General features: G+C 43.3%; 1 protein-coding gene across 6 annotated transcripts in view; it reads left to right on the top strand.

Annotated features, from left to right (window-relative positions):
* LOC139606511 (extracellular sulfatase Sulf-2-like) overlaps positions 1-18,175 on the top strand; it is a 69,937-nt gene that overhangs the window by 27,630 nt on the left and 24,132 nt on the right. For 5 of the 6 annotated variants that reach the window (XM_071458714.1, XM_071458719.1, XM_071458715.1 and 2 more), the window contains 4 exons: positions 15,782-16,006; positions 16,473-16,593; positions 16,949-17,067; positions 17,200-17,351. In XM_071458714.1, the coding sequence (XP_071314815.1) occupies positions 15,847-16,006; positions 16,473-16,593; positions 16,949-17,067; positions 17,200-17,351 (552 nt within the window). In that variant the 5' untranslated portion in view covers positions 15,782-15,846. Of the gene's footprint in view, positions 1-3,107; positions 3,849-15,781; positions 16,007-16,472; positions 16,594-16,948; positions 17,068-17,199; positions 17,352-18,175 lie in introns of those variants that run through there. The other variant, XM_071458716.1, reaches the window with a different exon arrangement.

The following is an 18,175-nucleotide window of genomic DNA, read 5'->3' as shown; positions in this document are numbered from 1 at the left end:
GGAGGGAGGGAGGGAGCGTTAAAAAGATGAGGAGACGTGTAAATGATGCAGTGGGTGGAGCCTGTGGTGGAGTGTAAAAATGGAAGAGATGGATGGATGAGAGAGAGAGAGAGAGGACATGGTGTGTAAATGTGTGTAAATGAGGTCTTGTATTTAGATGATGCTTCCGTCTTCATGTTCTATTCATGTTAGAAGTGCTGTGTGTGTGTGTGTGAGAGAGAGAGAGAGAGAGAGAGAGAGAGAGAGAGAGAGAGAGAGAGAGAGAGAGAGAGAGAGAGAGAGAGAGAGAGAGAGAGAGAGAGAGAGAGAGAGAGAGAGAGAGAGAGAGAGAGAGAGAGAGAGTACAGCAGATGGGCAGAGTGTCTCTTAAAGGAATATTCCCAGTATTCCCATGTCGTTCTTCCAGTTTTTTTCCTCACTGGTTTCAGTCATTAGCAGAAATCTGGCAGACGTGTGAGATTCAGTTTTTCAGAGCAGCTCATTAAAGCAGCAGTAAACTCCTTTCAAACACTCCCTGCCTTTCTGTTTACTGTTTGATCTGTGGCTCCATTTACCTGGACCAGCTTCCCTGTTAGAACTGGACTCTGTCTTTATGTCCAGGTTGGAAAAAAAGGTTTTTGTCCCACAAAGGACTCCATACTGTTCTGGATATTCACGGTTCCCAGAGGATGAATTCTAATATTCTGAGAATCCACTCGACCTTTCCTCCAGCTGAGCCGTCAGACGTCAGAGTGTCTGTGCAGATAAACCTGCTGCTCTACAAGTAAACTGCAACAGCAGATATGTTTAATGAGATTTTTTTAAAGCTCCATATTTTACTCTTCTTCTGTGTTTTATTTGAAGTGTTGATCTCCATCAGAAGATATATTTGTGGTTTTAAGAACCAAAAACCATCTCAGTGTAGTTTTACATCTCCTCTCTCAGGCTTCTCTCTGGAGCTCTAGTAACAACAGGTCAGTCAGCCAATCAGAGGAGAGGATCTGAGCCTCTCTTCTGATTGGCTGATTATAATCTGAGTGATCCAATAAAAATATAACAAATTTCAGGTAAACACTCAGAGAAACCAAATCCTACAAGGTTGGATGGTGGGTTCAGGTGGGCGGGGCTTGTGGCATGGCTGAGAGTGGTGACTTCTTTGTTGTGACATCACGAAGTTCCAGAAGTCCTGACGGCTGGTTTTAAGGCTCAGTTTCTGAATACAGGCTGTGTGCATTTCTCTGTGGACTGAGGCTTTGATACTTTCACAGTATTAATATAGAACCATGGACATCTACCTTTAGACTGTGTGGAGCTTTAATGAATGAATGAAGCTGCACGGTGTGGGACATAAAACGACTGTGACACCAGAGACCAGGTTCACATCCAGAGTCCCGTATGTGGTTTAGGCAGCAGAAGCTCTTTGGTTCAGGTCAGCGAAAGATGGTTTAAGATCATTGTAAAGAAACAGGTTGTGTCTGAACTTTCTCTGTAGTAAACCAGACCAGGTTTTTACCCGAACCTGAACCAGGATCTGAGAGAATCTGAACAGAACCACAGACCAGTTTAACGATGCTGCATCACTACAAGTGGAGATTGTGCTGCAACATCAGATATTCTGCTGGAAAACAAATATATCAGCAGCATATAGATCCATATAAGTCATCATAGTGGCTGTTCCAGGCAGATACGATCTGTGTTTGAAATGATTCATGTAAAAATCATGTTTATGTGAAAAGCTGTAGGAGGCTCGTCCTGGTTTCCCTGAATCTCTACAACGGATTAAAACAGCCCACAGAGCCACAACAGCCACAGTTAGAGGAAATACACCAGGTGGAAAAATACCGCAATTCTCCTTAAATTTAAAAATGAGGTTTACAACAGATACTCTATATATGAGCCAATGTGGTGACTATATGTTCTATATGTGGGTCGCAGCAGGAGGCACATGATGAGATTTCCCTCCACAGAAATTTGATGCAGGTTTTCTTTGTTCACCAAAGCCCCCCCCCCCTCGCACGCACTCTGCTGTGATTAAGGTTCGGTCACTGAACAACAAAATACAACAACAAAACACATCTTTAAAATTGGACAGTTTAAAGAAGCTGAAGCAGGAAACAGGACGTGACTGATGGGCCTGAAGAAAAACGGAACCATCAGGATTCTTCAGTCCAACACCTTTGCGGCCTCCTACTGTCTTTCATTAGTTAATACTGTTTAATATTATAATAACCAGAATCCTCTTTTGCCACCAACAGTCCTGATGAAAAACAGAGGCTGACGACTGTGACGCTGACTGATGAGTTTGGCTTTTGTTTCCATTTCAAATCAATGAACTCATTTGGACTCCCAGCTGTGGCCGTTACACAGCAGAGCTGATCTGAACGAGGTGATGATCTGATGTGGACGACGCCGAGCCACTGAGCCGAACAGTCACATAGTGTCCAGATCTGAATGATTCATCTGCAGCGTGGATGTGAAGATGCAGCGGAGTGACGGCTCTTGACGCTTTGATGCTGCTTTATTGTCCACAGAGAAATGCACACAGCCTGTATTCAGAAACTGAACTGTTTATTACTGTTACTATGACAACTGAGGCCCTATGCGCCTGTCGGTGTAGGGGGGCACTATATCAGGAGACACTCATCAGAGGGTTGTTGGTGGTTCAGGCTGGAGGACTGGTGGATAATTAAATACATTTAAAAAAAAGAAAAATAAAAGAATTCACCTCGATACTACGTGATCCGGTCGTACCTGTTCCCTCAGCAGGTGAGTTTACTCTCTTTATGATCCATGACACAGAGACACAGGAGATGATTCATCTCTGAATCTGCAGCTGATAGAGGCGATCAATCGGTGTCCTCGTAGTCTCTCTGTAGCCAGGTATTTACATCATTTCAACACAGTGCACGTCAGTTTTCACCCCTGAACACTGATCTATAAAACCCGTCAGTCATTTAACCTTGACTCCAGGTCGCCTGACCCTTGACCCCTGATGTGGTTCGTTCTTCTGTTGTGACGATTAAACGAGCACAGACAGAAAGTTTATCAGCCTGAGTCGGAAAATCAACAGCTACAGGGGAAAAATATGGAGCTGTCTCTGTGAACATGTAAACTAAAGAGAGAGGACGAGAGGAAGAGGGAGTGAGATGGGAAAGTGATAAAGAGATGGAGAGACAATAGAGAGAGTCAGAGCCAGAGAGAGAGAGAAAAAGGGGGGGGTGATAGAACGAGCCAGAGAAAGAGAAGATGGTGAGAGAAAGAGATGCGGAAAAGGCGGTAGAGCAAAAGAGGGAGTGAAGCAGAGAGGAACAGAACAGGAGGTGTAGAAAGAGAGAAAGTGATAAAGAGAGAGATAGAGAGAGAGAGGAGGACGGAGGAGGGCGAGCAGCAGCAGCTCAGCTGTTGTTACAACAGGGAGAGCGTGCAGTCATCGAGGGTAGAGAGCTGTTGCCACGGGGATTATTACCATGTCTGCCCCCGCGGCAACAGCCAACAGGACCTAAGCTGAGGGGAGGTTGTTGGTTCGGTGCCGGAACAGGAGCCCACGAGCAAGGCAGCAGGGACCATGAGGACGAGGTAGGAAAGAGGGAAAAGAGAGCTGGAGTGAGGAAGGATGGAAAAGGACAAAGAAGAATGGAGAGAAAAAGAAAGAGGAGGAGGGAGATAGAGAGAGAGAGAGAGATTAAAGATCTGAGAGTGTGAAACGGCGTCCACAAGGAAGTGAGAGAGGGAAGAAGAGGAAGAGAAACAGAGAAGTGACAGTGCCTGCTCAGGTTGTTCTGCAGAGTTGTAGAATATCTCTGACGTCTCTTCATCCGAAGTCTGCTTCACTCTTCGTCTTCACGTGAAGAAGAACTCGCTCACTCACAGTAAGTGTTTCTGTCTCATATCACGGATTCTTTAGGTTTGAGCAGCTCAGGTGCTTCAGTCTGAGCTGATTCCTGTGAATGAAACAGAGTGAGGACGTAAAAGATCAGTGTTGTTCTTCCTGTGTTCAGGCTCAGATTAACTATGTGTCATTACTTTCTGACTTCTACACTCTGAGCCCATTGTTTCCTGCTGAAGAAGCATGTTTTAAAGCTCCATACAGTCTAAAGGTAGATGTCCATGTGTTTGTGATTATAAAGCAGGTCTAGGTTCTATATTAATACTGTGAAAGTATCAAAGCCTCAGTCCACAGAGAAATGCACACAGCCTGTATTCAGACACTGAGCCTTAAAACCAGCTGTCAGGACTTCTGGAACTTTGTGATGTCACAACAAAGCAGTCACCACCCTCAGCCACGCCCCGAGTGTTTACCTGAAATCTGCTGTATTTTTATTGGATCAGAAAACAGTCAGCCAATCAGAAGAGAAGCTCAGAGCCTGATTGGCTGACAGGAAATCACCTCAACTTCTGTATAAATTTGTCCTAATATACAGCCAGATATTCATCTAAGTTACAATAATGAACAAACACAATCTATTTTAAGTCATAACACGCAGTTGGTTGTGTTGTTCTTGTCCATATTGAAAACTTCACTCAGTGACAGTGTAGCTGGAAACAGTGTGTGAACCCTCGACTGATGGAGATGGAGGACAATCAGAGCTGGGGTCAGTCAGTGGAACCAGACTGGAGGTTTGGGTTAGAGACACTTTGACTCATAAAAGTCAAAGTTTGTTCTTCACACAAACATCTTCTGATGTGAACCATGAAACCGTCTGTACATAGAGACACAACATGGAGCGATCAGTAATGTAACAAAGCTCAGAGTAGCAGCTAAAGGCTTATGGGGCTTTTCGATGGAGCCGCTCGGGTCAGAGCAAACATAGGCAGAGTTTTTCAAACTTTGAGCTGAAAGCCACACACAAAGCAGTGAAGTCAGTCAGAGACACACTAACACACTGTTGCTCTGGTTCTGCACATGGGATTTGTTGACAAGAAGGAAAACGTGACTGATGTCCCCACAGCGACTGTACATCTTGTATGTGCTGAATCAGCTCTGGGCTTCATCTGAGGGACCAGAGAAACAAACAGAAGAAGGTGTGCGGTTTCATTTCTCTACTTCTCCAAATAATTCTGTAACATAATATCACTGTGAGTCCTCCACAGATCTCTTTGTACAGAAAACAGAGAACTGAACAGACCTGCGGTTTTGGAAGATACTCTAGTTTCTCTTGTCTTTTCCAGAGTCAGATGTTTCAGACCAGTTTCATCTGTGTATCCAGCACAAAGACTCCACAGCCCGTCCACCGTAGTGATGTCAAAACCTGACAGAAACTAATATGAATGGATTTTGTAACTAGCTCAAGTCGGTCTTGAGCTGTGTTTCAATGCAGGGGCTGCGTCCTTCGGAGGCTGCATTTGACGACCAATTGCGCCACAGCAGCACAACTAAGCTGTTCCGTTTCGAGGTCTAATTCAAATGCAGCCAAGAAATGTGTTCCTTTCCTGGACCACAAAGAATCCAGGTGAATCCTCATAAGCCGTCCCCACACCTCTCTCCTGCAGCTATATGTCGCCCGTGTCCATCCCCATGGCCTTAAAACCTCAAGTTTTTGAGAAAAAAAAAGTTGTTTTGTCAAGGTTGCTAGGCGACAAGAATCGCGCTTTGTGACACAACGGTAAGGGTGGACACTGCTGGTGACGCAAAGGGAAATTCTCCGTTGACCAGACCGTCTCATTTTGGTCTACAGCGGCTACAGAGGGCCACAGCTTCTTAGACCACGTCCTCCGAAGGATGTGTTCCCTGAACCGGATCACAGCTTTGGTCTGTGCTCTATAGTTTCCACGATTTCTGGGATTTCAGAGTGTAAACAGGAAGTATAGTGTTGCCATGGAGTCAGTAAGTTAAGCTGTGGGCTACAACTCGCGCCCTGTTGTCTGTTTTTACGGTGCATTTGTTTACATTTTGGCAAATTGTTCTCACTAAAGTAGCAGAATGGGCTGTTAGCAGCTCCTGTTTGCAGTGAACTCATCGATTTACGCAGTCTGTCCCTGGTTCACTGTGATACTGAAGAAAACTTAAAAACATGAGGATTCTGAATGAAGTTCTGCAGTCGTGAGGACCATCTTAAGTCTGTGTTAGATAGATATTAAAAGTCAGTGGTGCTGATGCAGTTTGTGACTGGAAATAAATCCCACACAGTAAACACCTGCTGACATGTTTATTGATAACACTCAGGAAATATCAGCTGACATATTGATCACAGAGAGATAAAAATATTGGCAAATGTATTGATCTCTCTGTCTGTGGCTGTATGATGGACTGTATGTCCAGACCACAGCTGGCTCTGCAACAAAGACTAAGAGGCTAATCTGTTACCACGGCAACCATTACAATTTTCACTGGACATTGAACTGGCTACTTTTCAGAGTCGTGTCGGGAAGCAATGAGCTGACCCTCTGACCTTTCATCCCAACACCGTGACCTTTCACTTCTTCACTGGAGACGCTTCGTTCCCCTGCTGCTCTCTGTGCATGTAAAAAATGCTGATGAATATGGAACAGCTGGTCTGCATTACTGCTTTATCTCTTTATTGACATTCACCACATTTCATATTGAGTCATTTGGCGGCGGCCAGCTGCATCCGCGCCAAGGCCCGCCCACTGCTCATGAATATTAATGAGTAGATAGATGTGATTGAGCCAGAGAGGGCACATCAGGATGACAGACGACAGGATTCATGATCCCCGGGGCGTTTGAGCTCTTGTTTTCAGTTCAGGAGAGCGTGACTGCACATGTCCAAGCGCATAATATATTATGACACACTATGTGGCCAAAAGTAAACGGACACCTTAAAATTCTAGGCAACATTCCAATATCATGTTTATCCAGCCTCCTGGTCTCAGTCTCTGCAGCAGATGTTGAACCTGCTGCAGGGATTTACTCCCATTCAGACACCAGAGCATCACTGAGGTCCAGCACTGATGTTGGTGATTAGGTCTGGCTCACAGTCTCTGTTCCAGTTCAAGGTGTTGGAGTGGGTTGAGGTCATGACACGGTGCAGACCAGTCAAGTTCGTCCACATCAAACTGGGAAAACCTTTTCTCTATGGAGCTGGTTTTTGTGCACGGGGACTTTTCCCTCTGGGTTTTCATCCACATGTGCAAATATTAACCAAATTTCAAAAACATTGGCAACAGAAAATGCAAATTAACGCGCCTTTCCATCCGCTGCCATTATGCAAATTTTAGAAGTTGGCTCATCAAGATAAACAGTTGATGGCAATAATTTCCAGTCGGTGCCACTAAAGCACTGTAGAAGAAGAGATGAGGTCGTTGGAGGAGATCCAGTCAAAGAAAACATGGTGGAAATGTGTCATTTCTGTTTCTGTCATGTATGAATGTGAGGAGGGGTCCAGTCTCCTCATCGCTCCACAGAGATGATAATGATGTTTAAGTCACATGATTTATTCACTAAATCTGCATCCATTGCACTTTGACGCACTTTACCAGTGAACCCTCGTTTTTCGCGGGGGTTACGTTCCAAAAAGAACCCGTGATGGGCGAAATCCGTGAAGTAGTAACCTTTATTTTTTTTTACAATTATTATACAATGAAATACTCTACAATACATTGAAACCAAAGAACAAAACCTTTTTACAGGCCCAAGCATTTGTTTAACAAATAAAAGTACTGTATAAACGTTTTTTTACAAATAACTACTGTACTGTAAAATAATGATTTTAATCATCAATACGAACTGAAGGCTTCAAATTGCGGAGATCAGCACCGCCCCACCGCGACCTGAGTAATTGGATTAGAATGGGAGAAAATGAAAAATGATTATGAAAAAAAATACAAAGTACAGTAGGACAAATTGTGACTCGCTTTTTTTTCTTCTGGGCAAAAAGATTCTTATAAACCGACATGCCACCATTGATTATATTTGAGAACTGTAATGAACGATTCATCAAAGGGTCCCATTCTTGAGCTGCTCGCTGAAGTTCAGTGGCCATTCTCAGCATTGTTGCTAAGCGACCAAGTGTTAGTCCATCCTCCTCATCTTTATCAACACTTGTGTCCTCTTCTTCCTCTTCTCTTTCATCGTCGCTTGGTGGCTTTGTCATTTCTGCCAGGTCTGCATCGGTCAGCGGATGTGCGTCTGCATCAATCAGGGCATTAATGTCATCCGGAGTCATGTCATTAAAGCCGTCTCCTCCAAGCTGTTTAGCGAGATTCACAGCTGTATCTATGGCAGAGTGATGGATCTCGTCAAGCGAGCCTCCGGTTGGGTTTTGCACTGCCTCTGGCCAGTTTTTTCCAGCAGGCATTCAAAGTTTCAGTTTTCATCTCCTGAATGGCCCTCTGAATATTTTGGAGACATGATGCGATGGTGTATCCACGCCAGTAGTCCTTTAGTGAGAAATCTTGATCCGAGTCCATAGCCTCAACAAGATGTTGCAGGGTGTTGCGCGTATAGAGAGCCTTGAAATGCCAAATCATCAGCGTGACCTCCGGCGTTGTCAACGAGCAGAAGCACTTTAAAGTCTAGTCCTTTTCCTCTCAAATAACGCTTGACCTCCGGGATGAAACAGTGTTTGAACCAATCCAGATTGAGCGCTTTTGTCATCCAAGCCTTTGCGTTGTGCATCCAGTAAACGTGGCAAAGAAACCTTATTTTTGTTTTTCAGGGCTCTAGGATTTTTAGACCTATAAATAAGCCCTGGTTTAATCATAAAACCTGCAGCATTTCCGCACATAACCAGAGTCAAACGATCTTTTTGGGCTTTAAATCCTGGGGCTTTGGCTTCTTCCAAAGGGCATTTGTTTCCAAAATAAGCCAGTCTCATCCATATTAAAAACTTGTTCAGGCTTATATCCCCCTTCCTCAATGATCGCTTTAAATTTATTGTTCACGAACGCTTCTGCTCCAGTGGTATTCGCAGAGGCGATCTCTCCGTGCAGAGAAACATTTTTAAGTCCAAAGCGTTTCTTAAATTTTTCAAACCAGCCCTTGCTAGCATTAAATGCGCTTGGTACTGCGTGAACAGCACTCGATGATGGTCCGGTATCTGCATCCTCCTCCTCTTCCCTGTCATGAATGTCATTGCTGTCAGCAAAGGTTTGATACAGTGTTCTAGCTTTTGTGCAGATAACGTTCGTATCCAGCGTAATGTTTTTTTTTCTGCAGTCATTAATCCACAAAGCTAATGCAGACTCCATCCTTACCATGGTCTTTTTGTCAGTTGCAACCCTTTTTGCATCCTTATTAAAACTTATTGCTGCTGTCGTCCTTATGTTATTTTCCTCCTTCTTTATGGAACGAACGGAAGATTCATTAATTCCGTAATGGCGACCTACAGCCGCATAGCTTCTACCTTCCTTTAGCATGTCCAGAAGTTTAACTTTTTCTGCGATAGTTAGCATCTTCCTCTGCCTTTTGGGCCCGACCGCAAGTGCCTTTGTCGATGCAGAACGTTTTGTCGACATAATGGGTTTTGGAGAAAATTTGCAAACTTAAATTTGGCAAGCTGTTTTACGTACATGTACATGTACATATTAAACCGTAACGTTATTGACACACAGGTAGAGAAGAAGCGGGGAGACTGTTTAGCCAATCAGAATACAGAACACAATGCACAATGCAAATCCGTGAAGTAGCGAGAACGTGAAAGGTGAACTGCGTTATAGCGAGGGTTCACTGTATTTCAAAATTTTGTTCTGGTGATTCCGGTGATGTTTTAAACCACAGCTCCTCTTCACCATAGCAGATGATCCAACTCAGTGGTGTAACTAAGTGAGACTCCCAGTCTCATTCTGTATGTACACCAGTGATGAGAGAGCCACAGATAATATGTTTGAAATGTCAATAGCACAATGATTGCAAAGTCAGACAAGTAGCTTGTATTGTGCAGCTGTGATAATGCATACTGTGTATTTTAACATGCGTCGCTTATTTCTTCCCTTTTTATATGTAAAAAAAAAAAGTAAAATGTAATGTTGTTGTTGACATTATTGAAATAGTTAAAAGAGCAAATCTTGACCCCTCCAACAAGTTTTTTTTCTATTAAAATTTCTTCTCCAAGATTTCCCTTATATTTTAAAGGTCTCATTTACACATTTAAGTGTTGATCTCCATAACAAGAAATATTTTTGGTTTTAAGAACCAAAAACCATCTGTGTAGTTTCTGGACATCTACCTTTAGGCTGGATGGAGCTTTAAGTTTAAATGGCCTTTAACCCTTAAACATGTCTGTTGACTCATTAAAATTCTCTGTAGAAATATTTTGGTTCTTTTGGTTTCATCTATAAAAGACAGATTGTGGATCTCGTGTGTCTGTCTCCTGAATTTTAAAGGTTCAGGGATTTTTACCAGGCAATATGTATTATTTAGCTCTTGTGTTCCTCAGTCTTCCCATCTGTTGACTGGTGTACTGCGGGCTGCTCAGGCTGAGGTGAGGATATATTATTTCACTGCTCTGAATATCAAATAAAAAAAAAATGTGTGGAATCAAGAGCAGCAGCAGCTTCATTTCAGGCTGGACTGAACCATGAATATCAAATGAAGGAAAAGTATCAGGATTTAAAATAGCAGCTTTATTTTCAGCAGCTTGAAATCTCACCTCCGACCACTGAACCAAAACTCTTAGTTTAACTCAAACTCATCAGGAATTTAACATCAGAAATAACATGAAATCCTCTCAAAGAAGTGGAACAGTGTGTAACTGATTATTTTAACACTGCTGGCTAATTAGTGACTGCATCTTCAGCTGCAGCCAAGACATTTGTCATTAATCATAGTTATTATTTAACTCCTCCTTCTCCGGCAGCTGAGACGAGTCTCTGAGGAAGTGACTGTCTGGTCTGATGCGAGGAAGAACTGACTTCCAGTGATGAGTAATAACTGTGTCTGTAATCACAGTAACACCCTAGATGACCAAAACATTTCACCAGACACTGAGGATATTTGCTAATATTAGTCCTTGGTGAATTTCCAACTTCCAACTTCACTTGGGCTTTTTCTTTTTTCTTTCTGCCTGTTCCAGGTAGATAATGTGGAGGCCTCAGTGGGAATGATTAATGAGACGGGGGTTGTAGCGGGGAGGATAGTGGAACTAATTACTCAGGGCCCAAACACAGAGGCGGCCCTCTCGAAGAAAAGGTTTGTTCTCACTTTCAGGTAATCGCACCATCAGTAAATTCTTGACTGGATGAACTGATGCTTTCGCTTTTATTATGAACCAGTCTCACCACTTCCATTCTTATCTAAGTGTATAGAAAGGTCTCAGAATTCCTATCACAAAACAATCTCCTTGATCCAAACCCAGCGGGCTTAAAGAGCGACCGCTCCATGAAACAGCTCTGTTGTCTGTGACAGGAGCCCTCAGGGCAGCTGGAGCCGCAGCTCAGTCCTCAGTTCTTATCTTACTGGACCAGCAGCCTTTGATACAGTGAACCACCACATCCTGCTCTTCGTACTCTGTGACCTGGGCATCGGGTAAAGTGCTTCCTTGGTTTGAATCCTGTCTCACTGGGCTCTTCTTCTGTGTGTCATGACAGGGACAAACGTCCTTATCCCATCCCCTCCCCCTGGAGTGCCCCAAGGATCGGTACTGGGACCCCTCCCCTTTACAATATACACCACCTCCTTGGGTCCAGTTATCCACTCACATGGCTTCTCGTCATAGCTGTGGTTCCCACCAGACGGCCCCACAGTCTGCGTGGACCTCAGCCTGTGTCTCTGACGTAACTGATGAAGGAACAACAGCTTCAACTAAACCTCTCAGACTGAGCTCTTAGTCGAACCAGCCAATCAGACTCTTCATCACAACATCAAGACCGCCTCTTCATCTCTCACTCTGACCAAGGTCACGAGAACCCTGGTGTCATGTTTGAGGACCAGCTCTCCTTCTCTGACCATGTTGTCTCTGTCTCCTGGTCCTGCAGCTTTAAGGTCTTACCTGACTCAGTCCTGCACCCAGACTTTGGTCCAGACCATGATTATCTCTCACCTTGACGACTGTGATGCTCTTCTGACAGACCTCCCTTCATACACAGTGAAACTCTAACAGATGGTCCAGGATGCAGCGGCACACCTGGTCTTTCATCAGCCCAAAAGGTCACATGTCACTGAACTCCTCATCATCCTCCACTAACTACCCACGGCCGAGTCAGATCCAGTCTGTGAGGCTGCCTTCAGAGAGACTCTGGGTCTGAGCTCAGTCCTTCAGCCTGATGCTCCTCCTCCTCCACTGTGCTCCTCTGATGAATGTGGTCTGTCAGGAGTCCATCAGAGCAGCGGCATCCCTCTCCATCTTCAAGAATCTCTCAAAGACTCATTTCCTTTGAGAGTGTTTCCTCTCCCTAACATGTCTAACCAGCTCTTACTATGCACTTGCACTGCACTTATTTACTGATCTCCTTCACTTATTAAATAGATGTTGTACTTAGTCCTAACACCAAGGTCTCCAACTGCACTGAAGCTTTAGTGATGTCCTTCACTTGAAAGTCACTTTGGATAAAAGCATCTTCCAAATGAGTAAATGTTTCATGCCGCTGCGCCGGCAGCCAGGGCCGGAGGCATTATGTTTCCAGGTTGTCATAAACGCCATATCTCAGCAACACCTTCAGGGAACTTCTTCAGATTTGGCACAAACATTCACTCAAACTGGAGGGTGAAGTGATCAGCCTTAACTCAGGACTTCACACAGCAAACACAAAATTACACACAACTGGTCAATATTTTATACATAACATGAAACTAGTCTGAGTTGGTAATTCTAGTTTGTGTATCTAAAACAGTGAAAACAGTTACATAACTTCTTCTTCTTCTCTTTTCAGTCAGAAAACTGCTTCACAGCTCCAATCTGCTGAGCAGTGAGACTGACTAAAAATTTTTTTTTTATTATTTCATTGTCAACATCTGACAAAATCACACACAGGTTAATGACGACAGCTGAATCCTGATGTTTCAGATGCAGTGACATGAGGATAAAGTCCTAAATCTAATGAGTTCCACTGTGAAGACAAAAAGGCCTTTAGTTCTTTGAACTTCATCATGTTGTGGTGTAAATATCTTCCATACTGAGGTTCTGGAGTTAGATCTTTTCATGATGGTGGAAAACTATAACCACGGACATTGAGGTTCTGGTGTCTGACCTGCCGAGTCCACAGCTGGATGTGGACTCACAGTGACTGTGACCCAGACTGAGACAGGAACATAGTCCTGCAGGTTCGGTCAGGAGGGTCAGTCTGGTCTCAGGTCAGTTTTTAGGTCAGTTTCATAATGAGACTGTGAACTGGATTACTGACAGAGCAGAGCAGGGTCACTGCAGGACAGAGCACATGTCAGGCTGAACAGAGCCAACAGCTGGACCGCTCTGCTGTGGTCCAGATGTTGGCTTCATTATCTGATCCAGAAAACCAGTTAGGTCAGATCACTGGTTATATCTGCTGCTATCAGGATCAGAATCATTATTAGCAACACGCCTGATTATTCTATCTCATCTTATTTATTTATAATATTTTTATGTGTGTGATCTTCTGAGAAACAAACACAGCCACTTACCCTCACTCTGAAAATAAAAGAGAACATAATGAAAGCTTGTGTCAGAAAAGCTGCATTAACATTAGACAACATTAAAATCACAATGCAAATGTTTGAGGTGAGAGATCAGCGCAGCAGCATCGGAGAGTTTAACTGTGTGAGTGCTGACAGTTTCACACAAAGACAAAACACAAACATATTCAGAAAACATCTTCATCAGTTTGACAACACATGTGCTGCAAATACACACAACACAACCAAATACACAACCGTGCTGCAAATAGCACAGACGACAACAGGAGTGTTTGCAAAAAAAAAGTGTGAAATGCTTTGTGACTTTTGAAGTTACAGGCATTGAACAATAAGCGCACATGGATGTATTATAATACATTTATTACAAATGCATTAATACATTTATAATAATAATAAATGTATTAATACATTTATTATAATATGTCCATGCAGGTGCGTCCCTGTTGGGTTCATCACTTTTTTGTGTCCCCTGGCAACACTTCTGTTGTGTTGCCGGTATTTGCAGTGTGTTTGTTGTCAAAGGGATGGAGATGTTTTCAGACTTTGTATCTTGTCTGTTTTCATGTACTTTCTTAGGTTGCAGTGTTTTGAGCTCTCAGGGCCACCGTAGAAAACACATGAAACAGATGAAGACACCAGAGTTAACTGAGCTGCAGATCCGTCTGTTAACCTCTGCAGATGAATGTAGTGTTGAGTCTTAGCAGAGGTGATTTGTTTTCATTTAGAGGCACTAACTAATCATTTGAACGGTGAAAATGTGATTTACTGTGTTAGGTCCCAAACTGAGAACATTTGTAAACCAAACATTAGTTTTATTTGATCCAGAAGGAAACTGTGTGTAAAGTGTCTTCACAGTCTTTGGGACTTTTTAGTTCAACATTCAGATTTGAGGAAGTGATGCATGTTTCCACTTTATTATAAGAACATGTGTCACCAGTAGCAACCGCTCAGATATTCTGGTCGACTCAAGTAACTGGGGAAACGTCCTGAACATGTAGAAGCTCAGCAAAAAAAGGCTTAATTAACTGGACTAAATAAGTATAAAAATGAAGAGAAAGAAAGAGAAAAAATAGACTAGATGGAGACTCAGCTGCACGGTGTCCTGTTGTAATCTATGTGTTATATAATGTGATGTCACATAGAGCTGCACAGGCGCTGACAGGTCGGATCAGTCGGAGACGACTGTCAGGATAAAAACAGGGCTGGAAATGTGCAAGATGGGCCCTTGAAGCTTGTGTGATCCTGATGTGAGTCCACTGATACACATCCACTGTCATCCTCACACACACACACACACACACACACACACACACACACACACACACACACACACACACACACACACACACACACGGGCCTCGATCTCTCTCTCAGCAGGTTTTGTGTAATCTCAGTCTATTAAAGGCTGGAGCCACCAGACCACTTAAACATGAGAGCTCCACCACCAACCACACACACACACACACACACACACACACACACACACACACACACACACACACACACACACACATATCTACCTCACTGTGAGTGAGCACTGAGCCTCCTCTGTTTTGATTACTGGATAATTTGCATGACGCACCCTGCTGTGAGCTGACACACACACACACACACACACACACACACACACACACACACACACACACACACACACACACACACACACACACACACACACACACACCAGTTATTAGCTGCAGTCTTTTGTTTCCCTGGTAATAAAACACCAAAATCCTATCAGTCACACTGACAAAAAACACACCAGGAGTGTGTGTGTGTGTGTGTGTGTGTGTGTGTGTGTGTGTGTGTCAGCTCACAGCAGGGTGCTCCTGAAGTCATTTGGACCAAAACTGCAGCATTTTTATTTTTTCTTCGCTTTCACACAGGAAATAAACTCACAGCATCTCCTGGTGACATCACCCGGACTCTCCTGCAACAATAATAACAACAATAATAATCATATCAACAACAATAATATTATAATTGTATTATTATTATTATTATTATTATTATTATTATTATTATTCTAACAATAATAACAATAACAATAAAAATAATATTTTATTTATTGTATTTTAATTATTATTATTACTATTGTTATTATTACAATAATGATGATAATAATAACATCATGTTTGCGTCAGTAGCAGCAGGACAGTCTGATCTCAGCAGCTCCTGGTCAGATTTTCTTCTGATGATGATGATGATGATGATGAGGATCTGAGATGGTCCAGGTTTGATCCCTGCAGCAGCTTCATCTGGTCTGTCTGTCTGTCTGTCTGTCGGTTTCGTCCATAGGTTGAGAATCCACGGGGGAAACAGTTGATTGGTTGATCTCTCGGGGAGGTTGGGGGTTGAAGGCCATGGCGGGGCGACTCCTCCTCTTCCTGATCGTCTCAATGACGCTCGGCCACGCTCACGTCCAGTCCGGACAGCGTCTGAAGCCCCGCCTCCAGAGAGACAGACGCAACATCCGGCCGAACATCATCCTGATCCTGACCGACGACCAGGACCTGGAGCTGGGTGACTGACACACAGCTACTAACCTACATTAGTTCCATCACTACCTCTGTTGTGACCTTTACTGTCGTGGTGGTTGTTCCTGTTACAGGCGCTGATGATGATGCTGATGCTGTTACCATAACAACACTGATGCTATTAATTAAGGAAATGATAAAACATCATGAAACAGAATCAAACATCTTCTGTCTCTGAGACTGAATGACACATAACCGACCTTCTGCTCAGCCCCGCCCCCCTTAGTTACTGTTACTATGCCTTGGTTTGTTGTTTCACATTTCTGTCTGACTGCTGATTGGTCAACAGAATATGTTGTTGCTCATGGTTAACAGAGTTTTAAAAGTCACCAAATCAAGGGGGAAAATTGCTATATTTGAGGGAGGGAAGTGTAAACTAACAGTCTCTCTCTCTCTCTCTCTCTCTCTCTCTCTCTCTCTCTCTCTCTCTCTCTCTCTCTCTCTCTCTGCAGGTTCGATGCAGGCCATGAATAAAACTCGCCGCATCATGGAGGAGGGTGGGACTTCTTTCTCAAACGCATTCGTGACCACGCCCATGTGCTGTCCGTCACGTTCAAGCATGCTCACTGGGAAGTAAGTCCCTGATGTGGTGTTAAGTCACGTCCATGTCCTTTAAACACATTTTGTTGTGTAAAGTCTTGTGGCAGCTCTAATGACACAGCCCAAGTGCATTAAGGGAAATGTAGGATCAAGTCTTTTTTGGAGAGGCTCAGATCCTCTCTTCTGATTGGCTCAGTGACCTGCTGTAACTAGAGCTCCAGAGAGAAGCGTAAGAAGTGTAAAATATGGGACCTTCAAAATAAAAATATAATTAAATAAAATTTAATAACTAGTAATTAAAATGCCTCAGTTGAATTTTAATGATGTGTTTTTAAAATAAGATGAAGAAATGAGCAGCAGCTCCTCCGACCCTCTGTCTCTTCTCCAGGTACGTCCACAACCACAACACCTACACCAACAATGAGAACTGTTCCTCACCGTCATGGCAACGGCAGCACGAGCCACGGACCTTCGGGGTCTATCTCAACAACACTGGATACAGGACAGGTAGAGAAACACACACACACACAGGCTTTTATTAAAACTGTGATTCTCCTGATTGACCCACTCGGTGTTTGTGTGTGTGTGTGTGTGTGTGTGTGTGTGTGCGTGTGTGCGTGTGTGCACCCCCCCCTCCAGCCTTCTTCGGGAAGTATCTGAACGAGTACAATGGCTCCTACGTCCCCGCCGGGTGGAGGGAGTGGCTCGGCCTGGTGAAGAACAGCCGCTTCTACAACTACACAATGAGTCGCAACGGAGTCCGAGAGAAACACGGAGCGCAGTACCCACAGGCAGGGACACACACACACACACACACACACACACACACACACACTCAGTGTCCTGTCAGGATGCTGGTCTTAATTTCTTCTTTGTGTCAGTGCTGCGTCGTCTCACAAAGTTTAAATATCCACAGTGCTGAATGATTAATGCTTTACACGGACAACTTCAACAATTAAAAAAACGTATAACACATAAACATGTCAGATACATAGAAAGAAAAGAAAGACAAAACCAGATTAAACCAAAGAGGCTGGAGGCAAAAACCGTTTTTTAAAAATGTAAAAAAAGTCACTGTTGAAGTCAGTGACTCAGTGATATCTGCACGTGTTGCTTTTTATTTTAGATCAGTGGTTCCTGACTTTTTCCAGCTGATGGTACCGAACACTGAACAACACTGAGGCCTAATGATGCTTTTTATTTACTTTTTATTTGAATAACAAACCTTCAGTAAACAAGTTTTCTTGATTCAAACGTTGCTGTCGGCTCTTCAGAAAAATAAAAACAATGAAAGGAGGTTTTCAACATTTTTAATGTTTTTAAAGATCATTTCATTTTAAAACATTTAAAAACATTCGATATATATTTATAGTTACACCTTTTTACCAAAATTGTACTATTTAGCAAATGATTTGTGGCCCATTAATAATACGCGGCCCACCAGTGGACCCCGGCCCACAGGTTGGGAACCACTGACATAGAGAAATACAAAATATATAATAAGGTTCTTATCCTATGTGTTAATCCACCTGTCCAATATTTCTTCATTTATTGGGAACTTTATTCTCCATGTACTGTACATGGAACTGTGTGTGTGGCTCATCTGCTCTGATGA

This window comes from Trachinotus anak, unplaced genomic scaffold (genome assembly GCF_046630095.1).
Source record: "Trachinotus anak isolate AG129_WGS33_773 ecotype Australia unplaced genomic scaffold, CSIRO_AGI_Tana_v1 ptg000022l, whole genome shotgun sequence".
Taxonomy (NCBI): Eukaryota; Metazoa; Chordata; class Actinopteri; order Carangiformes; family Carangidae; genus Trachinotus; species Trachinotus anak.
Note: the sequence above shows the minus strand (reverse complement) of the source record. Positions and strands in the feature narration are given on the sequence as shown.